The sequence below is a fragment of the Chaetodon trifascialis genome, chromosome 16, assembly GCF_039877785.1.
Source record: "Chaetodon trifascialis isolate fChaTrf1 chromosome 16, fChaTrf1.hap1, whole genome shotgun sequence".
Taxonomy (NCBI): domain Eukaryota; kingdom Metazoa; phylum Chordata; class Actinopteri; order Chaetodontiformes; family Chaetodontidae; genus Chaetodon; species Chaetodon trifascialis.
Genome location: NC_092071.1, coordinates 1,585,619 through 1,605,880, shown reverse-complemented (window position 1 = coordinate 1,605,880; position 20,262 = coordinate 1,585,619). Strand labels below are relative to the sequence as shown.

At 45.6% G+C, this 20,262-nt stretch overlaps 1 protein-coding gene across 1 annotated transcript in view; it reads right to left on the bottom strand.

Moving 5' to 3' along the window:
• The window catches only part of zbtb16a (zinc finger and BTB domain containing 16a), a 130,502-nt gene that overhangs the window by 37,629 nt on the left and 72,611 nt on the right, over positions 1–20,262 (bottom strand). The window contains exon 4 of the mRNA XM_070982943.1: positions 11,231–11,317. Within this exon, the coding sequence (XP_070839044.1) occupies positions 11,231–11,317 (87 nt within the window). The remainder of the gene's footprint in view (positions 1–11,230; positions 11,318–20,262) is intronic.

Here is a 20,262-nt window from a genome sequence, read left to right as displayed (position 1 = left end):
CGCTCGCAGGATGCTTGTTTTATTTTTCCCTCGCAGAGCTTATCTAGTATACGCTGGTGCTTTTTTTGTGGTTGGTCGCGAAGGCCTGACCAGGTGCCATCTATCAAAACAATCTGCTCTCAGGGGGAAACCTGCTATTAACTGATAAGAGTCTGCCCTCGGTTGGGTGTAATGGGTCCCACTTGAGTTTCTTTTTGGAGTATTGTCCTAGCAGGCCACCTCCAAGACAGACCCAACTCAAGGACTGCGCTCTGTTTCGCTCTTCCCCGTCTGAGAGCACGCCGGCTGCTGGTCGGCCGGGTCATTCCTCCACGGCCAGAAAATGTCCTCACAGCGCCAAGTCCAGGTTGTCCTACGCAGATCAGCTCGTGTGTTTGAGCACATCACTGTTATTTAATGCAAATGGGTTCAGTGAAGCCACACAGCTGCAGCCTAAAATCACATATTTTCACTTTAAGCCGCGTAACATTCCTAATAAAACAGAGGCTGGTTTTACAGAATTAAAGGGTCAGATCAGCGTTTTTGCATGTTTTAGTCTGTTTATTGTAAGCAGGTGCAAAATACTTTTTGGATGCAAAGCATAAAGTGTGTGAATGTGTTTTTCTGTCCCTTCCCGTCAGCCATTGACTTATAGAGAAACCGTAAAAACAGACGATTTTCATTCTGCACTGAAATTACCAACGGCAGAAAAACCAGCGGTTCACATCTTTAGATCTGAAGAGTCCACGAGATGCAGGCGACATGTGGCTGAAAAATGTAAAGAAGTTTGATTCTCTGAGCTTAACATGACGTCTGACATTCATACAATCCTGAAATGAATGGGAACCAATGGGAAGGTAATCAAAGAACAGTTTGGCGCATGCCTGGTTGAAAAGGGTTAGCATGAATGTAAAGCTCATGAGAGTCGCAGTGAATTAGCTAAAATCACGCACACTTTAACATCCTGTAAATGTAGAGCAGTAAAGCTGGGCTGGCTGTAGCTAACGTATACGAAGAGGAGAAGAAAGTCTGGCGAGCGTCCACGCTTCTCTCCTGCTTTTCCTGAAATAAACCACTGGAACAAACACGAACTACAATTAAGGTCCACCAGCCTGGAAACTGCCATTTAATTCTGAATGTAATGTAGCATGATGCTTCTATTAGTTGATATGGCTGGCTGCTGTAAACGGCTTTAAAAGCGCCGGACTAGAATCCGGACTTTGTTTTAAAGCTCTCCGTTTGTGTGGGAAGCGATCTGAGCTGTTTTCTTCTGCTGCTGCTCAGAAGCTCATTTCCTCCTCAGAGCTGAAGTTAGCTCATCAACCGGGAGCTGAAATCACATTCAAATGGAGCGATAATTAATTAGGTCTAAATGTCATTTTCATAATTGGGATTGTCCGGGATCTGTGCTTGTTTTGTCCTAATGATTTTCTCCTGCTTGGAGGCGAGACGAGGACGCAGGACTCACGCCGCTGTCGCCCTCTGATGAAGGCGTATCTGCAGCTACGTTATGCTAGAAGTGACCAGCAGTGACTTAAGATGAGGGAACCCCTCTCTTCCTGTCCGGGCTGCTCTATCCATCGAAGCCATCTACGGGAAGGCTGCCAAAATGAACCGTCAGAGATTGACGGGGGTTAAGCTCCCATAATCAATATGACACTACTAAGTGCCCTTTGATTGAGCTGCACGCAGTGTAAAAGGACATTTCTGTGTGCCCGGCTGCTCTTGCCACCAAGAAATGCAGCATTTGTCCAAAGCTAAACGGTCTTCTGAATGTCATTGTCACGGGTACATTAACTTTTATATGAGTCTGAGAGACAGACTTGGAGTGAGGACGAACGGCCATTTTCATTAGCGTGGCTGCTCGGTGCCATTAAGGCTGCCGTCAGACGGACGGGGACAGAGAGGGTTTGCATTGGGATGCACGAGCGAAGGCAGGAGATTTCATCCCTTCTCTGAAGATTTACCACGAGGAGCCGGAGCGGGGAAGGCGGTGGCGGCGGCGGCTAAATTTGCCGGTGTGAAACCCCGTGTCACTAGGCAACTGGATCTGATGGCTCCTTTGTTTGGGGTGAAAGGTTGGAAGCACTCGTACTAATCTCCTTGCTTCACAATTAAGGAACACAGGAGAGCTGCTCGAACCTCTTCCCGCTCTCAAACAACAACAACAAAAAGAAAAGGATTGAAAGACTCCTCTATTGTCCCCTCTCCTCGGCTCCTGCTCCCCCTCCTCTCTCTCCACGCTAATCGAAAGGTATTTGCACTGTAAATTAAAAGGGCCCTCGCGCGTTGCTGTTTTAACACTGACGCACTCGCCTAAGATGTCCACAAACAGCTCCAATCTAATTACAGAGGGAGATTTACTTCAAATAACACTGTGGACAAAAGAGCCCTGGCTATTGTTGACGTGGGGCCACTGTTCCACATCTCTTTCTCTCCTTCGCTCTCTTGGGCGAATCCTTTTATATTCAAAGTCCTCGCCTTGCCAAGGTTAAAATGCGATGGGATATCTGAAAGTAGGAAACCTCCTGACAAAAGCAGCCTTTTTATTCCCCGGATGGCAAAGGCCTTCGTAGATTTCCACTTTTCTGTCTCTTTCCTTATCTATCCCCTTTTTTTTATAACTAAGCAGATCTTGAACAAAGCCTCAGCGGCTGACATGCAAATGTAACGGGCGAGAATGGCGGCGTCCAGGGGAGCCGAGATTGTCCGACAACGGGACGCGCTCTCCGGGGCTGCATTGTGACGTACGGCTGAGACACGTCCTCGGGGTCGAAGGAGGGAGGAAGGGGATGCTGGATATTGGCTGGCCAGATTTGCAGTGTGTCCTGCTGACTTCCATTTTATGGCCCGTGAATCGCAGAGCCCTCTGGGAGTCTATAATCCGCCCCCCCCTCGCCCACGCTCCCCCTGCCCGTACCACATCATTTTATTGGTCTCTTGGATGTGTGGCTGCTGTCCCTGGTTTACAATGATCCATCCATGTGGGGATTCTCCCGCAGCCACACTGTTGCACCACTACGGACATCCCAATTTGCTACCGGATCCCACCCACCTATTTCCCCCATATGAGAAGACTACCTCCCTCCATGACACGCTGTCGTCCCACGGTTTCCTGTGGCGACGCCTCAAAGCGACTGTGCCCACCATGACACTAAGCCTCGGCGCTGAGGCTCCGCAGTGCAGGGGCCCGGTTGGGTATTTCCCAGTGAATGAAGCTGGTTGCGGGATGCAGCAGTGCCAACTCTCATTCACACATTTTATCTCATTTGCACACAAACCACACATCTCCTGTTCACATAGGCCGCCGTGCATAGCACTTATGGCCACGGCGGATGATTACCGCCGGCTGTTGGTCACACTGCAGCTGTGCACAGTATCCATCAGCCAAACGGAGGATCTTCCTCTGCCTGGAAAAACTCATTTAGATCTTATCTGGGGAAAAATTTGTTTGCTGAGGGAGAAGGAGGAAGGTAGTGGCAGGAGAAGTGACTGTAGTCTAGCTAGTGCCGCTTGATTTAATTTAGCCACCGATAGTGTCTCTGACCACTTGTACTCTTCTTATTTTGGAAGGTGAGTGAGAGCGAGTGCCGAGGAGGAGGAGGAGATGGAGGGAGGCGAGGACAAGGAGGTGTTTGTTTACAGGCGGAGGAAAAGGGGAGCGAAGGGTTTTACACGATCATCTTGCAAACATTTGACAGTAAACGGATATTATACAGCATCAGCTGGGGGACAACGTGGCCATTAGCATTAGCATTAGCACAGAATCAACCTACACACAGTCGTAATGTAAGCTGTTGACCCTGCGTGTGGACAGAGACCACTTTCTACCAGGTGAACCTGTGCATCCTGCAGAGCTGCTCAGGATTCGATGAATCAATCAGTCGACCGACAAATTAATCAACAACAATTTTGATAACTGATTAATTTTTCAAGAAAAGTCCACAAAACAAGCTGCTTATTACAGCTTCCAGGATTTGCAGCTTTAATCAGTTTTATGTAACTGTACATTGAGTCTTTTAACCAAAACAGGCTGAACATCTCATCTCTATTCTAAATATGGAGGACTGTGAGTGAAACAGTCTGATCTGCATCCAACATGAAGCCATAAATATGTCCTCTGCTGCGTTTGTTTCATGCAAACTGAAGAAGACGTCTATCTCTGCAAGTGTCGGCCTGGCAGGGGGAGCGAGGCGCCACGCAGTGACCCATAATGCATTGTGTGAGTTGTGTGGCCGGCCTGGCACAGACAGACAGACAGACAGACAGACAGACAGACAGACAGACAGACAGACAGACAGACAGATAATCTGCCGTCCACCACTGACAGCTTGCTCAATCATGAGTGGGCTGCTGAAAAGATGAGCACTAGCCTGCTGCTAATCACCATTTCAACTCACCAGATGACACCGACAGGAAGCTGCTAACATTTTGTGTCCAGAAGTCATAACGCTAACGCACACGCGCCCTTTAGCGGCGAGCTGCATCGAGCTGAAATGCCTCATAAACGCGTTTGTGTCATCTTTACTGTGATCATTTAAGTTAACCGAGTTAAGTGAGCAGCAGGTTGAGTGGAGTCACAGTCACACATGCAGGGCTATATGTTGCTGTATGTGTGTGTGTGTGTGTGTGTGTGTGTGTGTGTGTGTGTGTGTGTGTGTGTGTGTGTGTGCAGCACTGCCTGCCCGGGCTGGAAGAATATTTGCTTTGCTTATCGCCGCCCTAATGCTCACTGACAACTTAATAACATCACAATTAACTAAATGCTAAACAGATGCCACTGCTGGACTAATGTGATTGAGACAATCGGCACTTTTGACGTGACCCCTGTGTAGCGCTGCCATTGGCCTAATTTGCTTGAGTGACACGAGTGTGTGTGTGCTGGTGTGCGTGTTTGTATTTGAGGTAACTGATTGCGAGACCACCGGCGCGAACAATTTACGAGGAAGCAGAAGACGAGGAAGAAAAGAGAGCGCCTTTTTCTGACCATCGTAACCTCTTCGTACTCCGTTTTCCACCTCTCCTCTTTCCTTTCTGCCTTTCCTCTCCTCCTCTCCTCCTCCTCCTCCTCCCTCTCTGCTGCTCCCTCTCCAGCCAAACTATTTCTGGCTTGAGAAAAGAAAGTGTTTACTCTGCGGCAGAGGCCTGCTGGAATCACGCTGTGTTCCCACTGGCTAAACCCACTATTGCCACTCCATGGTTTGCATATTTTCCCTGTATTACAAGACTTTAAAAAAGGATGGAGAGATAAAGAGAGAGGAGAAGAAAGAAAGAAACAGAAAAGAGTAAGAGAGCAGCCTCCCTCTCCTATTATATGTGGATTTTCTCTGGCACTGCTGTGTATGTGTGTACATGGAGAGGATTCATGTATAAACAGGAACACCAACAGTCGGACAACAAATTCTTCCGAGGCTTGTGGACTCCGAACTCATTTCCACACAGGTCACATGGGAGATGCAGCCCTTGTCGTTTCTGCTGCTACTCACAGCTCATATTGAATAACAGGCGACTGCTCACACTGAATGTGGCCTCAGTTTGGCGGATGAATGTGCAGATTGCAATGCAAATTACAAAGTGTGCACTTGTGGATGCACGGCTCAGATTGGCCGTTATGGAGGCTGCAGAGCCTGTAAAACGCACGAATCCCTCGCAGGGAAATCTGCATTTTTAAAGCTAAACTCAAAAACAAACAAAAAGAAGTACTTTAACTTCAATTTATTGCTTACTTTTGTGTTTGTGAGCCACTTTCTCTGTGCACATATTCTGACCTTTTCTGCACCAAGCTACAGTTTAATCAAGTGGAATGTGAGTGCGGTGGGTTTTACCAATAAAATACAAGAGCTATAAATTATGGCGGGGACCAAAACAATCTAATGGAAAAAAGAGATGAAGATAGCTGGCAGAAGTATAGAGATAAAGACAGAATGAGAAAAAACCAGCAGCTCAGGGCTCAGAAATGTCTCCCAGCCTGACGGGGAGAGGCTTTACTGGAAATGCAAAGTGAAAATGACACGTTGGAGGTGGCCATGTATAATGAGCACAACAAGTCCCACAATAGGATATTATGATGTGGGACAAAATCCACATTAAAACAGCTCTGGAAGCAGTTTAGAGCGGATATCTCAAAGAGGAAATGACACAGTGTACAGCAGAAACGGACAAGTACGGCTTTTCTGCCAGAAACGCTGACTTCTGACGGCCGTCTGAGTAACTTCACCTTCACGAAGCAGCTCTCCAAAGATTCCTCTGACAGAATACAGTCATGACTGTCTGCATCGAACAATAACAAGCTCTTTAAATTTTATAGCTCCTTTCAACCACACAGTCCACATTCTGTGTTGAAGAGCTGTATTGTCCTTGGTCTGAAAAAAAAAAACCCCCCTCATCAATAGATGAAATCCTCTTTTTCTGACACATAAATCGAAAGTTACAAAATCCAGCAGCTAGATTTGAGGATAAGGAGAGCGCGGCTGCTTGTGCAGCATGTCATGCATGTCATTTTGCATTTTGAGAGAAAAAATCTCTTTGAAAGGAAAAATGCTGCTGGAATAAAAAACACTGCTTTGGCATTTGAGGACATTTGGGCTGCAGACTGGGATTACATCACGTGAAGTCGCATTAAAATCTAATTAAGGTGTTTTTAATATTCCTGCCAAAGGTCTTGCATGCTTTCAGTTGTATTAGCGCTGACCCAGAACTCTTCTACAACCCTTCTGGATGCTGTTAGAGCACTAAAAAATGTGTTAGAGGAGGAAATTTGAAAAACTCAATAGAAGGTAATCAATCTTGTTGATTGGCAAAGGACTTTTTTTTGCCTATTTTTCTACCAAATTTGACATAAGATCTGAATCAGAGCTATTATTAATATATCTGCTACATCAGTCAGAATAACTGCAGATATTACTATCTTCCATTCAAATCAAGCCACTTACTGCTATTTATTTCAAAATAAACATTCAGCTTGGAGCAGTTTCAGCATGCACATTACATTACAAACTGCTTCCTGTCAGTCACCTGATGAAATGGAAGTCTCCACCAGGAAATCCTCCCTGGAAGCATGAAGCCTATCCTGCTGTGTTTGTCTGCAGGGCTGCTCTGCAAAGCTCGGGATGAATTCTCAGTGCATACATTGCATAACAATTGGAGGACACGAGACAAAGACAAATGGGTAAATGGGCTACAACGCTAAATGACAGCAGTGTTTTTCTTTAAGGATGAGAGCTCCATGAAAGCCAGACAGACTGTGTTCTTTGCTTACAAAAGCCCCGAGGCGACTTCCAGTTTAGAGAGAGAGACACTCTGATGCGACGCCATCCAATTTGGGAAAATATGTGACAAAAATTAGCTGTCAGTAGATGAAACAGAGCTCACAGTGACTTCAGCTCCTGGACGCATACGTTCCTGGGTTTATTTGAGTGCATGGGTTGCACAGCACTGCCAAAGAAGGGGATAGTTTGCAGTGTGTGTTTGTGCATGGGTATTTGCACGAGTTCAGTGGGTAAAAACAGCCACATGATGTTTTGCTGCACGTCCCCCCCCCCCCCCCCCCCCCCCCAGGGCTTGTCCGTTAGGAATGACGACAACTTCAGGAATGCCTCAACGGCCTCCAAACCTTCCCATAGTTCACCAGCTATACGTCCCCCGTGCACGAGGTGTGCGCTATACCAAGGCCAGCTCTGGTAAAGGCGAGGGACGACAGACACAGTGAGAAAGACACAGCGGTTGAGTCAGACTGCAGCTGATCAGGCCAACAGAGGAGGTGCCACAATAGTTCCCATTCAAAGCAGCAAGAAACAGCCACAGTTTCTGAGGCCAAATATTGTCATCAGAGAACATTAGCCAAGGGCTGAAGCGCTGCCAAGAGGCAGGCAGAGATCAAATCTGGCTTTGAAGGCCAACAGTAACCCCATGCTCCCACCACATGCCCTTCTCTGATGTTTTGTGTCTTGGGTACTGTACACACAGACATTTCTGTATAAATAAATCCATGTTTGTTAAGCTTTCTGGCTCAGGCACATTTAACACTCTATTGTCCGTGAGAGCTGCTTTTCTATCTGATGCAGTTTCTCTGCCCAGATCTCGTTCTGTTTCCAGACGCGCGAGGCGAGTGTTGACATGAGCCTGAGGGTGGCGCCAGAGGAATCGACGAGTTCATCCTCCGGGGAGCGTGAATGTGTTTGATATGACTTGAGATGAACTGGTCACTGAAGTAATTCAACTGTGAATATTCAGTGAATTTAATGGTAAATTGGCCAGTGGTTGATGTACTACTGAGAAACCTGGAGAAAAGTTAATATTTTAACACCTTCTTCTATTTTCAGCCACTTTTTTTGCACTTAAATCCAGAAACTTTATTCTTCATACAAAGTGACAGGCTTCACTTCATGTGCTGCTCTGATGACGTGCAGCATTGAGGACCTGCACCTGCGGTTGTCCCAGCAGCTCCCATTGGACAATAAAAAGGACAACAACAGTTCCTATTTAGTCTCCACAATGTCAAAGCGAGAGACACAGAAAAGGACGTTTGTTCGCCGTCTCATCAGTTGCTGTTCCGCTGGAAGCAGAACAACCGGCCGAATGGTGTCCAGAGCTCACCGCTGAGCTTCGTGCATCAATAACACTTTAAATGTCACCGTACGCAACGGCACATGAACACATCCAGAGACAGAAATCAACAGGAAACAATATGTCAAGTGGATGTTGAATTAGTTTTAGTGTAAAGCTACGTTTGATGACATCAGCTGCGCCTCTAAAACGGCAAAAAAATATGTAAAAGTTGAACAATGCAACGACTGCTGAAAATAAAGGAGGAAACGTGAAGTGGACGCAAACAGTACAACAGTGAACAGACGATAAGTCATCATGACGCTGAGATTTTGGTTGAAGAATGGAGCCGCAGAACAAAGAAAACCTCTGCATTATTCAGATTCATAAAGCTCGGCGGAAAACTTTATTATTCTAGTGACTGTGACAGACACGGAGATGGAAATGGACACGAACACGTCAACTTTAAGATGGTAAAATGTTGGTATACTAATATATGAACTTCTAGCATCCATACTGATGACCAGAGTGAGGTCTTGAGTCACGGCAGCGGAAGAAACTGGTGTTGAAAATGAGCGGCGTGCCGCGGACGTCATGATGCAGATGCAGAGCTGAGAGCGCAAAAAGAAAGTGAGGCTGAAGCTGAGCAGCACACGGCGAGAGGAACTGCCTTGTCATATTTTACCAGAGCCCATTTTTCAGGCTCTGATCCCTCAGAGGGGCTCAACACACGGATGATTACTACACTATTACTGCTGCTGCGCCAGTTGTCTGGCAGGAAGACACGTCTGGCCCTGGCTGCCGCTGCCCCCCCAGCCCCTTCCATTCGTTCCAGACTGGAATGCCTATATTTAGAGTGCTCCTTTCCGCTGTTATGGCTGCTGGATCATTAGCCTCGTTTAACCCTTCTCTACCTCCGGCGAGCTGATTGGCCGAGGGCATGCCCCTCAGGAGCAGCCCTCCCCGAGTCCTGACTGCGCCGCCCCACCTTCCCCTCTCAAATGTTGAGGAGGAGCGTGAGAGGCCGCAAAGAAAGAGTGTAGCCACCCAATGGGAGCCGCTAACGGGGGCCTGAGGGTCACGGCTTCAGATGAAGGACAAAACACAAGATGATGATAATGATGATGTGTGGCTATTTTAGGGATCGCTCGCCGGGAGCCTGCTTTTCTCTCATCTCATTCTGTCTGACAGGCTAGGGCGGCGCTAAAGTATGGCGATGTGGATGTGGGTGACCCCCCTGACCTTTCCTCTGATGCTACAACAGGCAGGTTGCCGTGACATGATGCTTCATTAAGCACATTCATGCTCCCCGGAGGATGCACCGTGTCCATCCTGGACTTTCCCTGAAGCTCTGAATTGCCATTAATCTTTCTAAATTTGTGCTCATGGTGCCATAAAATGTAACGCTAGCTCTCAGACACTTGCTGAAGACACATATTTTGTATTATATCCAACACTGCATGAAGCAATTTAACTTAATCCAAGTCTATATGCTAACACAATGCTACACAATATTAGCTCTGTGCTACGTGCTAATGCTGAAGTATGCTGTAATTTAGCATATGAATGTGTTTTGCACACAAAAGCACAAAGTAAACGCTGACAGACATCAATCAAACTTTGGATCACTGATTCAAATTTTAAGAGTTAGAAACAGGAAGTGGTTCTTATTCTACTGTATTTATCTGAATGACTTATTTCATCCTTTCCTGTCAGCTTATTCCAGCTGCTAAAAGCTCCTTCACATCAGCAGTGTGTTGCATTATTGACTAATATCATCTATCATCCTCCTGTAAGCAGTAGCATGGCAGCGTGTAGTGTGTGACTGTGAGGCGGCTCATGACAGCCTCTAATTATTCTTAATCTGGAGCCACTGTGCGAAATGAAAATCTGGATAGAAGCTGATCCACCGAGAATGAAACAAAGATAAAGCAGGAAGCTCACAAACGCACATGCAAACATGCAGCATGCGCGTAGCCTTCGCCCTGCAGCGCGCCGGCTTCATAACACAGAGGTAGAAATTTGAGACAATCCTTTCCTCCAAATTAAAGAGTTCATCACCAGCAGCGAAACTGTTCTGGGCCATCACACAGCTGCTGAAGGGGGATTTACTTTTTCCTATTTACATCTTGGCACCTAGATCGTCCTCGTCTTCCCATCTTCATCGCTGAGCACTGATAAACAACGTCGGCCTGCCAAGTTTTCCCGGTTTGTTGATTACTGTTGGGCCTGTCTTGATTTAGGGCGAGTGGGACTAATCCAAGATGATGTGATCCATCTATCTGTCAATCCATGGCTCCAGTTAGCCAGAGGAGGCTTGAATGAGCCTCCACGCTGCACCACAACAGACACCAAACCAAAGCACGCAAGCCCATTGGAGAAAACACCCCAGCAGACTGGGACCGTGAACCAGGAGGGACCTGATGAGTCCATGTGATCTCAGTGCTTCATCTGATTACAGCGAGCACTTCAAAGTTTTTACAAGACATCTGCTTCTTTGACTCTTTCACCGCTATTTTTGAAGAATTTGTCCTGCCAAAATATGCACCTTATTACTGCAGCCACGGCTCGCACAGATCAGTACACGGAGAAGAAAATCAACTTCCTGTACAAATTCAACCAAAGCAAACAGCCGGCAGAGGAGCTCGGATCTTTTTGTTTATGTCTCCGGTGTGGCGGTGATATGTCTGGCTGTGTGTGTTCATACCGGTGTGGATCTGCCGGTGAGCCTCCAGGGATTCCTCCGTCTGGAACTGGGCACCACACTGGTCACAAACGATGGCCTTCTCACCGGCTGCACAGCAACAGGAGACAAAAGCAAAAACACACGTTCACACATGTTTCACATTTGGAAAAGCTGTAAGAAACGGAGAGAAAGAAGAAGACGTGGAGACAAAATACTTACAATTCATATAAAAAAACAACAATTAACAATTCTCTAGCTTCATTTTACCCTCACAGTCCGGTCACTGACACGTTAAGGTCAGCTGGTTTGCAACCACAAAACCCTCAGCAGGTTTCAAAGACAAACCGGGAGGACGTGTTTGGATTTGGGGACCTTTGGGAAGCTACAACAACATCAAGGAGGGAATCCTGAACGCAGATATCAATATTAAAATTAGTTTATTGCAGCTATAAATCTAAATGGTACTAATCAACTGTACATGTTCTGCTCAGAACATCTCACACTCACCATTCTTTAAATTACTAATTTAATTTATGAGTTTAAGCTAAAACTGAACATCAGCTGAACTATCAAACACTGGCCCTGATGAACACGTTCTAGACTTTCCCAGCAAGTCTCCACATGCACAACACTTAACCTGTCAATGAATCAACACTTTTAATTTATTTAAACTTTAACAGAAGGTTCTTGCAAATGGACCAATCGTGTGTGATAACAGGATAAATGTAATTTGCTATGAAATAAACCCTCACAGCTTATTTAGCTTTAGCTTTCTCACGATCCCCCTTCAGGCCTGATTCAGCTCTACACTTCATGAATATGCATTTCGTGGCAGGAGGTGTCATCTCCTTCCTCATGACTGCTGACGTAGCTTATCATCGCAGAGTCCATTTTCAGGTCCATATTTGTGACACACTCTGTAAGAATGAGGCTCAAACACACTGCAGCCTAGCTTTGAATCCTGCAAGTCTCCAACTTCCAGATTTCAAAGTGAACATCCTTTATGTCAACATGTACAGTAGACCTGAATGAATACATCTAGGGTGTGCACAGTTGCATCAGCTTAATACACACATACAGCATTCCTGCTCTTGACTCGAGGCCACAAAGTTCTGTTGAGCACTCTTCCACTTTTGTTGCACCACACTCTGCTTCTGTTTATGCAAGTAGATCAAGTATGTAGCCCTTGAGCTATGGTCTGAATTGCCATGTTCGCCTTTACTTTATGAATGTGTACAACCTTGTACGACGATGAAAGGAGAGACAGGAGACTGGCATGCACAAATACGCAGTGCTGTTGGAGGGCACATCAGATCAGGCCCAGGCAAACGACTTTTTATGGCTTGGCAGCGAGCACTGTACATGCCATACACATCACACATCAAACAGACGCACACACACACACACACACACACACACACACACACACACACACACACACACACACACACATTTAACATCTGGATATTGTGTGTGTGCAAAATAGGCATGCTTGTGTGCGGGTGTGTGCGTCTGTTTCCAGTGAAAGCACAGAGCGATCTCTCCCGACCAGACCTTGGTTTGTTCTTGGCACGGCCTCCTGGGTTACGACACCTCCAGAGAGAGAAAGAGAACACAATGAAAACAGGAAGCCAATTCTTAGATGACAGAAAAAAAGTCAGGGAGAGATGGCTTGTGTGGTTTTGCAACCGCAGTGACATTAGGGAACGGCCTGTACTGTAATAAGCCCTACCAAAAGCAGAAATGACACGGACCGTACATGACAGAGTGTGCCTGCCAGTAGAGTGCTTATGCAACAAGTTATGCAAAAGACGGTACGCTGCACAAGTGAGCGTGACTAGATCATAAGCCACTGCAATGCAACCTTTAAAGCCAGCACATCCTGAATTCGTCTGTGATATCACAAGCTTTATTTTCATTTCTGAACTTCAGACTAAAGATGCTGAGCTGCTGAGCAATGTCCTTTTTAATTGGCTGCATATTCAAGAGGCATAATTTGTCGTGTGAGCGTATGGCGCGCCGGTGTCAAATGCACAGATGAGCATATGGCCGAATTAGCTGGCAAAAGCAGCCACTTAACCTTTGGAGACAAGACATGTAGTGGAGATGTAGACAGAGTCCCCCAACACACCCACTGATGTCCCTCATTTGCATTAATCACATCGTACCTCTGCTGCTTCTTTAACTCCCTGATTCATCATTGTTGGATCATCTGTAATTATTATTTTCTACATGCTACGGCTGCTCTGCTAACCTGCATCACGCTCCTTCCATCACACTGACTCCAGCTGATTGGCCTCGCAGGGACCAACTGGTGCAACCCGACTGCATCGAGGACTAACATCGGTAGTCCAGACTGTGATTTCAGCCCATCTAACACATGCACATGTGCACGCTTCACCTTACTGCAGCTCCAAAACCTGTTGTAGTGTCTTACATTTCTTTTTTTTTTTCTTTCAAAGTAGCTGCTGGACTAAATTAATTTCCAAAATCTATTTTCAGTGTATTGAAAGTTGAAAATAAGTAGTCATCGCAGTGACTAACATCTCAACAGTTTCCATTTATAATTCCCTTCCTTCACTTCACTGAAGTGCCCATGAGCAGGGCACTAAACCTCCAGCTGCCCCAGATGGGCAACAGATCAAACTGGGATTGTACTGGGCAGCTTCCAGGTGTGAATGCGTGTAACTGTGTGAGCGTGTTGCTGTGGGTTCCTGGAAAAGATCATTCACGCTCTGCAAATCTAATCAGGTATAAGAACTGAACTGACACCAACGGCTGCCTGCAAGGAAAGAAAAACATGTTCACGAGTATGTTTCGCAGTATTGTAAAATACAGGTGATTTGTAGTAAATCAGCTTAACACTTGCATGGTTACTACAAGTAATGACTCCGCCTCACAGACAGTGAGCAACACTGCAACCAGTCTTCTGGGAGGCCAAGAGACGTGTGCTAAATGGGCCAGGGATGGGGTTTTAGTGCAGGGCATGCCCCTGCTTGTGGCACACGGACATAAATTGTCAGGAAACGCCTGCGTGGTGCCTTGCTTCAAGGAGAATGGAGTTGTGTGAGGTCACCGTGGGGCAAAGGGGGGAGGAAAAGTGGGAGTACAGGAACCCAGGGTACGCACAGCCAGGCAGCCACCCAGCCAGATGCCCGTCACTCCAGTTAGCCGGCTAAGTGCTAACAGGGGGCCCTCCGCTTGGTAACAGCCGCCATCAGCCATTTTCACTGCCAAATTAAAGTGATAAATCTTGAGGCCCCTTTGATCGAGAGAGAAGGCGAACTTGTTAGTTAGGAGAGACGGGGTGACCGCGACGGAGGAGACACACACTTCATCAGCTGTTACTCGTCACGTGTGCTCCGTGAACAAAGAGCGCGTTCTGATCGGTGGAAATAAGCATCTAAACGCTGACACGACAGGAAACGCCCAGAAACGCCGGCGCGACGGAAAACTGCTGCTAACATGAAGCGAATAAAAATGAACCATGACAACACTGTAAAGATCAAAGAGGAAAAAAGTCTGCCCTGTTTGTGGGGACTCCTGTGTCACATTGCCACAGATTGAGGCCTGAGCTGACATAATAAAAGTTGCACAACTCATGCTGACTGAGTGTGTGTATGTGTGCATGCTGGGAGATGGTGATCAGGTGCCACATGCCAATGAAGCTGCTTCCCTTTTCACTTCCTCCTCTGAAATATTGCACAACTGTTGTTGCAGCTCAGTTATTTCATAAAGGGCCGTAAAGGAGAACCAGCCACAGAGGCCTCCCAGCCAATCAAGTCAACTTCCTGCAGAGGCTAGTGGCACATGGTGATATAACGGTCCCGTCTATACTGTAAACTTCATCTGTCTTTACAGGCCCTCCATCCCTCTTGAAAAGAAAACGAGAAAAACGAGTTTAAACTGCAGCTGCAAGCGTGAGCAGGTTCAGACGAGGCTCGCTGAGCGGGCAAATCGTGATTAATGCAATTTTACACAAATTTCACGTGAATGTACAACTTTAAACTGGTAGCACTGGTGCCAGCAACCTTCCCAGTCGGTCACACCAGCTCATGATTTGATCGTTTGGAGCGACTTCAAGACAGATCAGACATATTAATCATTTTATGCACTACATGAAATAATAGCATATTATTTAATGATGCAACGTCGCACCATAAATAAAGGAAGAGAGGAAAAAATATGTATAAATAGAGGAAGAAGTTTCTCTCATCTGTTCGCTTTGATGTGTGCAGAATTTCAAAGATCCCAAAGCTAATATTAGAGCTAACCTCAGCTAATGTGGCTAGCCAGCGTAGCCTGTCTGACTAATCAATTACAGAACTTTTATGGCCAAAACAACAAAGATTATTTTTGTCATTTTTAGATTAATTTAGATTTAGATTAGCAGAACACGACTGCAGATTACATCATATAAAACTGCTGTTACAGAACATTAACCAGGCATTGAGTAACTGGTTCCCATCATTCAGTGCTAACTCAACACCTGACCTGGCGAACATGCCTCAAACCTTTTAATAGAATTAAAATAGGATTTACGTGGTTTCTTTTCAAAACATGGCTGCATCAGAAAACTTTCATCGAAGTCTAAAAGCAGAAGAAACACAGTGAAAAAACAAATGAGTCAGCCCTGATGAGACATCTGTCCCCTCATGCTAAACCAGTGTCACAATCTGATCGTCCACGTTTTGTCCAACCTGTAAATCTCTTTGTTACTCTGCTGTAAAAGTGCTCTATAAATAAAACGTGTGATTACTGCTGGGTCTAGTTGACTGTCGGAGCTCTAACCACTTCCTTGGCACTATTCAAGAGTGTTTCACTTAAAGTTAACTGCTGAGGGCTTCCCCAACAGTGGCAACGTTTCTACGTGATAAGGATAGTGGATTAGCCCACTGAGCAGGCCTCACAGGGAAGTGATGGTGCATTCCCCTGCCTGTAATTTCCCCTGACATGCTAAGTGCTGATTCTCCCATTTCCCTAAATAATGTGCCGTGCAATGGTGCATTGTCCTATTTGCTATAACGCTCGTTTCGCGCGTGCACGCAATCTGAGCTGCAGACCGTCGTTACGTTATGATGCACACACGAAGATGGGGAAAAGTAAGCTCAGTGCCTGTTTGGGAGTTTGTGGGTGTGACGAGTGTGTTTGGGATGCAACAACACGCACGCTATCACCACGCTCACATCATCCCGCTCAGCTATGTGATCTCATAATGCCGCCATTCAGAAGCTCGTCTCATTCAAAAGAACGTGTCAGAGGCAGAGAAAGGCCCTGTTTGTTTGGGCTGATACTCCTGCTTTTCTTCACCTCCCTCGGAAGACTAAATATTTTTGTGACTGTATGCCCACACTCAGACTTGACACTTGTTATTCCAACCTACTTTCTTTCACAGGTAGAGGATATATGCTAAGTTTGCAACAGATGTCCCCCCTTGGGGATCGCAGTCTAAACAGAATCTTTCATCAAAGACAATCGCAGAATTAAACATAAGAGTTAGAGAGCCTGTCTTCGCTCGTAGCGACACACAAAAAGTAGGCCACCATGTAGATATGAGAGCTAAACATTTCATACTGCACAGGAGATAAAGAAAAACTATTTCTTCTTTAACAACCAGCGGTCATTTACTGTAATAATCTGATGATGCCATCGTGCATGAAATGACCTTGTTTTGCCAGTTAAACATGTCACTCACATCAAGTGTAAAAGCAATGTTCAAAAAAACAGAAAAACAAACTGAAAACCTGGAATCAGCAAAAGCATGCAGAGACCTTGTGTATGCTGCAATATAGCCATCAAAATCAGCTGTCAAATGGTCTCACATGCCTGCTTGCATGAGATGGCATGACACTATTTAGCATTCATTACACAAAAAAATCCCTGTCTAAGAGCTTCCGCATTGAGAAAAGGCTCAACAATAGAGCTTGACTGTTCCCAGAGAATAAGCCTGCTGTAATACATAAAATGCCAAATTCAACTCAAGACAATCCGTCACACGTAAAAACAACACGGTAAACAAACAGCCCTGGCGGATACGAAGAAGGCGCCAGCTGTCCTGCGGAAATTACCTGCTCTGACTTATGATGAAAAGCATCAGCCGCCGTCCTGCCGCTGAATATATCAGTAACATTTAGTTTGAGATGCAAAAGTTGTGCCTTGTGTAAAAGTTGGGGATCAACCAAGTTAGCTGTATGCTAACTTAGCTCTCTTGCAGACTGAAGCTGTCACATTGTGCACATCTGGCCGCAGTGGCTCGTCTTTGCAAATAAAAAGATTGCAGGAGATCACTGAGATCGGGCTGACGTATTTGGATTTAGCATAAAAACAACGCAGTGTCTTAATGAGAATCAGTGATGAGTTAAATCTGGGATGATACCCTCCTCTGCTCTGTTAGCATGAAGCTTAAAAACCTCTTCAAATTTCCTCTAAATATGCACAGGCGGCACTAACCTGAAGAGTTACTTCATTTTACAAGAGCAGCTCGGTCAAACATTAAAAGACTACAGAGAGGGTGCAGAAATCCTAATTGGCTAGTGATCTTTGCACAAGAATGAACTTATGAAGGTCAACGTGACACAAAAAAAGCATATTTTTCTCTACTTCAGCTCCTGTGCAGGCTTGGTTCGTGCAGTTTGCAGTACAGTATGTGCACATACTTCTGCAGGAAGTGGATGGATGATCTGTTCTCCGGAGTCAGGGAGGCTAAATGGGAAATTAAAAAGGGGTAATTACAGTGTATCTGTAGATGGCTGACCAATATCACACTCAGTGGGTTTTAACAGTGTAAACAGGGCAGCAGAGAGAGGCAGACAGACAGATTAGGTGGAGAGAACGTGCTTGAGAGTGTGACAGAGGGAGGGAGGCAGACAAGCACAGTCACCAACAAAAACATAGCCTGGCTGTTCACTGAGCCTACATAAATGGCTTACGTAAGACAGTACTCTCAGTACCAAAAAACAGCAAAAATCCATAAACACACATCCCCCCTCCCACTCCCCCGCACACGCATTCACACACGTGTGGGTTTCACTACACTTCCAAGGACTTCCATTCATTCCCATAAGCGTAAAAAATAACTTGTCTCTGCTAGATTCACGGCCTTAATCTTCACCGTAAAATAAAAGTGAAGCAATGGGCAGAACGACATTAAGCGTCGAAAGAAGCTGCTTATTCCCAGCATCGAAAAGTCAATCTGGTTCACATACAAATAGCAAAACAAGTACACATTCACAGGAACACACACAGACGCAGTATGCTGTCAGAACAATGAGTACAGACGCCACACGCTCTCTCTCTCTCGCTCGCTCCCCCCTCCCCGCCTGCCTCGCTCTACCTTCAGCGTTATAACGAGCCGTGCTGTACAGTTTTATTTACACCAACCTCTTATCAGTGGTACAGCAGCACAGACACTGCCAATTGGAGAGGACAGGCCACGGTACTGCCTGTACCCTGTAGTGGAGTAGGTGTGTACCACCATGCTCCCAGCACGTTTTTATCAAGGCTCAGAAAAGACAGGCTGCCTCTCAGAATAATAAAAATACTCACACACATACACACAGGTTGAGTTTGCAATAAGTCCCAACAACTACAGGCATATTATTACACAGCTCTTTTGGCATATGATGCAGAAGGCTCCCATTCAGGGACGTGGAGGGGTAAACCCACCTTAATTTATTTCACCCGCCTCCTCACATGCAGGAATAGAGTTCAGCAAATGCATTTTTAGCTGACATAAATCTCAATCTGAGCCAGGAAGCATGTGACAGATGGCGACATGCAGGGGGTGGCGGTTCAAGGCAGAGTTCTCATAATATACTTTTATATGATATCGCTAATCTATTGTAAAGTGACATCATAAAAATAATTATACAGTGATTTCACAGAACAACTGGAGGCGCGCTGCAGTCGGAAAAGAGGTGAGGACTCAAACAGAGAGTTAACGTTAAGGCAGGAAGACAATTCACTTTAAATAAAAGAAAGAAAGAAAGAAAGAAAGAAAGAAAGAAAGAAAGAAAGAAAGAAAGAAAGAAAGAAAGAAAGAAAGAAAGAAAGAAAGAGCAGCATTCATGTGAAAAGTTGAATATGGTGGGCTGCTTTCAGTCTGTTGTGTGTTTTTCTGACTCATTGGGTAAATATCAAACATATGGAAATCAAAAATGTCAGATTTGGTGATTTGCTGAAAAACTCGAGTAATATAAAACGAGGCAGACCAGGAATTCGAACATGTGGAGGCTTTAGTGTAACACCATTAAGGCTAATCTAATACACACGAATACAAAACGTACACACGTCATAATAAAGGGATCAATAAAGAAACCATCTAAGTCATACAGGAGACGATCAGGAGCATAAAGCGGCTAACATGAAGCATTCAGTAACCATCACACACATCAGAGCAATGAATTATACAGGATAGAAATCAAAACTGGCCTCATGTACTGCAACACCCCTGATGGATGGAGTGCTAACAGCCTGGAAATGTACTAAAGTAATAAATTCAGATAAAAATCCATCAAATAAGGAAGCAAACTCCAACCTTCTGTCAGTGCAACAGCCTGAATTCAGTCCATTTGGGGGGATTTTTTCGAGATGGCCACAGTGTGAGTAAAACTTTCTGACCAGTGCTCACCAACCTTTGAAAGGCCGAGATAACAGTAATAGATTAATAGTGGACAACAAAGCCTCATAAGCTGTAGCATGTAGCATTAGCATTAACAAAGCAGAGCTGCATTGCATGCTAGCAGCATTCTCAGTCAGTGTAATTAAGCTAGGTGTCTTTCTCTGTCTCGTCCTGTCTCAGCATCAGTCTTCACGATGCCATCAGAGGGCAAAACCGTTGCCGTCATGTCAGTGAAGTGAGTGTGATGGCTGTGACTGAAGACTGTCTGTGACTGCTTTGGAGTTGGGCTCATAGCTACAGACAGCCAGACGTTCTGTGAGCTGTCTGTCAGCGAGGCAGCTCCTGAACTTTGATTTGATTATTTTCATCTGTGAAAGCGTCGTCTCACGGGGTGAAAGGATCCAAAGAAGGCACTCGCTCTCGGTGCACGTGC